At 64.2% G+C, this 5,440-nt stretch overlaps 1 protein-coding gene across 1 annotated transcript in view; it reads right to left on the reverse strand.

Annotated features, from left to right (window-relative positions):
- Positions 1–449: 449 nt before the first annotated feature.
- Positions 450–5,440, reverse strand: part of MNEG_13027 (hypothetical protein) — a gene marked incomplete at both ends in the record, with an annotated part of 5,890 nt that continues 899 nt past the window's right edge. Inside the window, 10 exons of the mRNA XM_014038501.1 lie at positions 450–512; positions 766–882; positions 1,345–1,528; positions 1,944–2,062; positions 2,285–2,419; positions 2,857–2,940; positions 3,583–3,719; positions 4,078–4,201; positions 4,588–4,671; positions 5,141–5,428. Of these exons, the coding sequence (XP_013893955.1) occupies positions 450–512; positions 766–882; positions 1,345–1,528; positions 1,944–2,062; positions 2,285–2,419; positions 2,857–2,940; positions 3,583–3,719; positions 4,078–4,201; positions 4,588–4,671; positions 5,141–5,428 (1,335 nt within the window). The remainder of the gene's footprint in view (positions 513–765; positions 883–1,344; positions 1,529–1,943; positions 2,063–2,284; positions 2,420–2,856; positions 2,941–3,582; positions 3,720–4,077; positions 4,202–4,587; positions 4,672–5,140; positions 5,429–5,440) is intronic.

Here is a 5,440-nt window from a genome sequence, read left to right on the forward strand (position 1 = left end):
GCCCACGCCCCCGCCCCTTTGCGGCGGCCCGCCAGTACCCCCATCGCCGCCCCCGCGGCCGCCGCCGCCGCTGGTGGAGGGGTTCTCGAGCCCGTACCGCTTTAAGGACGCGCCGGACGCGAGCACGTCCACGCCTCCCTCCAAAAACCGATCCAGCGCGCTGCTGCCGCCGCCCTCCAGGCCTGCCGCACTACCTCCCTGGTCCCTGCCCTCCTGCCCTTCCTCCTCCTCCTCCTCCCCCTCGCCGCCGCCGCCGCCGCCGTGCCGCCCGGGTTCAGCGAGGCCCGCGGGGACGGAGGCGCCGTAACGGGCGAAGGCCGCGGCCGTCTCCGCCTCTTCGCCTTCCAGCGCCCCGCGTACGGCCCGCTCCCCGACGTGGTGGCCGATGCACGACTCGTCCAGCTGCATAGGTGGACAAATCGAGTGCGGCGGTGCTGGTGTTGCAATTGTCAGGCAACTTGCGGGTAGAAGGCGGGCGGCGTGCGACGAGGCGAGAAAGGGGAGCCTCTGCTCTGCCCAGCGAGGGGCGTCGAAACGTGGGGGCCGGGAAGCAGGGCAGGAGTCCGTCCAGCAGCAGGACGTGCACAGGGCGGCGTGCCTCGCCCCTGCACGCCGCAGCCCCGGCCTCGTCTTGTGCGACAACGCCTGCCACACACTCCCTTGCCCACCCTAAAAAAAATCCGACCCCGCCTCATACCGGCAGTGCACATGACTACTTTCAAGTGGCAAAAAATAAACACGCCATAATACAAAATCGCCCCCCACCTTGAACATGAAGCCGAACCCAAACACGAGCGGCTGCGGCGGGAGGTAGTTCTTCTTGCCGCGGATCATAAAACTACCGGTGGGCAGGTACTCCCCGGTGGGGGCCGCCTTGGAGACCTGGGGGTGGGTGGCGAGGGGGGCCGGCGGGTGTGCTTAGCGTTAAGAAGTGCAGTTCTAAGCTGCCGTAAGAGGCTGCGACTTACAGGATTCGTTAAGAGGTGCGGACGACAGGCCGCGGCTGTGACACACCACAAGAAGAAAGCACCAGGGTACGAACAGGCTGGAAAAACACTAAAGTTTTCAAAAGTCATTGCCCATACGTTTGCGGAAGCACTCGCTCGAACGCACATGCACATGCATGTGTTCAACACACACACACACACACACACACGCGCGCACACACACACACACACAAACAATCTCTCTCTCCCCTTCCTCTCTTACCGAGACACAACCACACACACACACACACACACACACACGTACACACACATACACACATATGCGGACACACCCGCAGAGGCGCACGCACGCCCGAAGAACAGCACCTCACCCCCGCCCCCCACACACACCCCACACCTGGTGGTGGTGCACCCAGTAGGCGCTGGTGACGACCTTCTGGTCCCACGCCCTGCTGCGACACACGCACGCGCAGCCCGCCTGCTGCAGCGTGAGGGGCGGCAGCGGCTTGGAGGGGTCGTTGTTGCGGACCACGGTGGAGCTGGCGCCATGAAGCTCCGCGTGAACGTAGGCGTCGCCCTTCCTGCGGCAGCGGTTTAGAATAATGGAAGACAATTCAAAAGCTGGGCAAAGGTTTCAGGATAAGGGGTCAAACTGGCTCGAAGATCCACCGACGATTGTGATGTGAGGCGTGTGCGAAGGTTGATGCGAGGTGCTGAGGTTTCGGAAAGCGACGGCGACGCAGAGATTGCGCCGTTGCAGCTCTTTCAGAGCGGGACCGGGGCCTGAGGGCCGGCTGGCAACAAAGGGGGCCAGGGTTTCCGACCGCCGGGGGCATCTAAAACACTGGTCCGTGAGCCGGGCGGCGGGAGGGGCGACACGACGGTCCCCGCTTTGCAGAGCCGCGAGGTTAGTCATGCCGGTCAGGCAAAACCCCGCAGTGTCGCCGTGACGTCACTGTCGCGTCGCCGTGACATCACCGTGACGTCACCCCGCACCTGAAGTACCGCTTCACGATCATTTCATTCTGCTGCGCGTCGCGCCCGCTGATGACTAAGTAGTTCTCGCTGGACACGAACCAGTGGAACCGCTCGTACCATGCCGCCTTGCGCACCACCTGGCAAGTTCACGGCGTGAAGATCGGTTGGGTTGAGTCGTAGATCTCGCAATTCTCAAGGCAAATGCGAGCTGGGGCCGACTTGCCACACCGCGAGCCACCAAAGCAGAGGGCGCCTGGGACTCAAAGCAGACCTGCAGATCGCGGGAGCCCGACCCTCTGACTGCCGGTTCATACTGGAAAAACACGTGGCGACTCAACCCAGAGGCCCGCCCGCCGCACCTGTGCCGTGGAGGCGTTGTTGCGGAGGTTGGCGAGCTGCGCCGCCGCCTTCTTCTCCGCGGCCTTGAACGCGGCCTCGTTGGCGGCCAGCGTCTTGTCGCGCTTCTGCAGCTGGCGCTTGCGGGACTCATGGTGCTGTTTGGGGGCGGCGCGGCGGTGGGGTGGCGATGGGTCGTGCAGTGTGATGGGAACACAAGGGGGTGACAAGGCGGCTGGGAGTGCTTGGGGCTGCGGGCCGCACGATGTGGTGGAAGCGCAAAGGGATACACGGGGATTGAGAGTGGAATGAAACCGCATGTCAGGATCGGAGGGGCGCAGAACCGAGCAGGGCAGGGGCTTGCCCTGACGCCTCCTTTGGCAAAGCGACACGCCTGCAGCGCCGCTCCACGCTGCGCGGCCCCTTGGGCAAACACAATTGCAGGATATCGACCCTCCAAGACAGGCACTGGGGGCCTGCACCCGTGCCCCCGCCCCCTGTCCCTCCCACCCGGCAGCTCCACCCCAGCCGCGCTAAGAACCCCGCCCTGGCGTATAAAGGAAGCATGAGCAGGCAGCGGGCCTGTGCGCCCCACCTGCCGCGCGTTGGCGTATGCCGAGAGGGAGAGGTCCACGGGCACCTTGGTGGCCGGCCGCGTCTGGGCCTCCTCGCTGTCATCCTTTTGAATTCATGACGCGGTGTGGGCCCAATGCGTGAGGGAGGCAGGGGTGAGTTGCCGCAGCGTGCGAGGGTGGGGTCGGGCGAGGCGTTGTTGTTGTGCCGGCACTGAGGTGGCGGTTTGCGGCCGCAGAGCAATGCCGAGGCGGCGGACGGCCCGCGATGGCGCACGCTCGCGCACTCGCGCGGATGCGCAGATGCAATTTACACACACACAAACATCTTCAAATCCTCCCCGTGAACACCTTCCTTACAACGTGTTTTTTCACACATGCATTCACGTCCTCACATGCACAGTCACACAAGCACGCAGAATCACTCACAGGCGCGTGCACACACACACACACACACACACATATAGACACACACGCACGTACACACTCTCACACGCATAAATACACACACTCTCATTGCTTCCCCCTAGAAGTCACTGTGTCCCCCCCACCCCCTCATCCAGGTTGTTCTGCAGCATACACACACACACACACTCAAACACACACACACACTCAAACACAACACACACACAGTCACACTCCAACACAACACACACACACACTCTCACATATACGCACACTAACTACAATCACACAAAACGAACACCTATTCCCCGGAAATCCAGCTATCTCCCCCACCCCCGCCCCACCTCCTCGTCCAGGTTGTTCTGCAGCAGCAGGGTCACCCTGTTGCTGTCCAGCTGGAGGCTGTGGATCAGGCCCGCCACGGGGTTGCCCGCGCGCCGCTCCTCACGGATCATGGCGTCAAGCTCGCGCCAGTCCATGCCTGGGGTGTGCGCATGGGCGCGTGTATGTGCGTGTGTGCGTGTGTGCGTGTGTGTGCAATTGTAATTGTGTGTGTGTTTGACAATGCATGAATGTCAGTGTGTTTGGAGGGGGGTCAAGTCGCACCCCCGCATGTAATGTCAGCTGCGTGCAGGGTTGACCCTGCAAAGGCCGATAAGGCATGATGACTTGAGATGCGACAGGACCCAAAGGGGGCACATGAGGGCGCAGCAAACTCCCCATGACGATAAAGCCCAGGCAGGCCCCACCGCACCGCAGTGCCAGCCGTGCGGGGGGCGCCTGCGGCCGCCCGGCAACATCCCCGGGGGTGCGGCCGCGACCGCGCGCCAGCCCCTCACCGGACGCGACGGCGGCGTTGACGGCGTCTATGGCGGCGTCCACCTCTCCCAGGTTGTACTCGATGAGGGTGGCCCTCAGCTCCGCCTCCGACGCCTCAGACTCCAGGGCCGCGACACGCGCCCCCTGGCGGCGAAAGAGCCGGTTTCGGTCATTGGTTGGGGGGCCGGCAGGAGGCGGGGGAGGGGTTGAGGAAGGGGCCCGGTGCGAGGGACGAGGGGCCGGGGTATGAGGCTTGAGCGTGCGCAGCTAAGGAGTTCCGTCATTGCTGCAATTAAGACCCCTGCTCGCTCCCCAGCGCACAGTCCCACATTGCAGGGCCCCTGCCTCGCCGTGCCGCAGGCAGCTTGCCGTGCCGTGCGCGTCAGCCCGCCTGGTCAACCCGGAGGCAAGGCTCGATCCATCAGTCGGCCATAAAGTCAACATACAGAAATGTGGATACATACACATAAATGTAGTGGTACACATATGTGTATACGTATCAGCAAGCAATGACCCTTCTGCCACCCCACCTGGTCCTGCTTCACGCGCTCCAGCTTGCCCACGGCCGCCTTCTCCGCGTCAGCCTTGGCCACGTCCACGCGCTGGCCCTCGATCTAGGGGGGGGGGGAGGCAGAACAGGCGCGCGGGTCGGTGCGCGGATATATACATGGCGCGCATATATATATGTGTATATATATATATATTGTATATATATATGGGCGAGAGCCAGGCATAGGAGGAATTGCTGGGGCAGAGGAGGGCCTGGCGATATGCTGCGCCGCCGGGGGCACCGCACGAACAGCCAAGGGCCCAGGAGCGTGCGTGCCGCGGGACCGGCGCGCCCTGACCGGCGCCGAGGCCCCGCTGTGTCGCCCCGCTGCGCGGCGAGCGCGCCGCTGGTCAAAGCAGGAGCGATCACGGGTCAATTCTGTCCAGCGACCACGCCGGCAGCTTACCCAACCTCGCAGATCCCCCAACAGTTGATGACGTGGCGACCCCTAAGATACACAGCAAGCCACCCTACCAGGACGCCACAGCAAGCCACCCTACCAGGACGCCTGAGCAGCGGGATCAAAGCCCCACCTTCGAGTAAAACTCGTCCAATGCGTCGTCAAAGGAGGGAAATTCCAGGACAGACTCCCCCGCGCACTGCGCCAGCCGCAGCGGGTTGAAGTCCTCATACACCACCGGCGCCCCGTCGCCCTCGCCGTCGCCCTCGGCACCACCCCCGCCCTCGCCCCCGGCGGCTGCCGCGCCGCCACCGCCGCTCGCCTGCCGCGCCCCGGGGCCCTCGTCGCCGCCGGGCCCCGCAGCGGGCGCGGGCTCTGCCCCGTCCTCGCCGCCGCCCTGCTGCGGCGGCCGCTCCTGCTGCTGAGCCGCCGC

The sequence above is a fragment of the Monoraphidium neglectum genome (genome assembly GCF_000611645.1).
Source record: "Monoraphidium neglectum strain SAG 48.87 unplaced genomic scaffold scaffold03580, whole genome shotgun sequence".
Lineage (NCBI taxonomy): Eukaryota > Viridiplantae > Chlorophyta > Chlorophyceae > Sphaeropleales > Selenastraceae > Monoraphidium > Monoraphidium neglectum.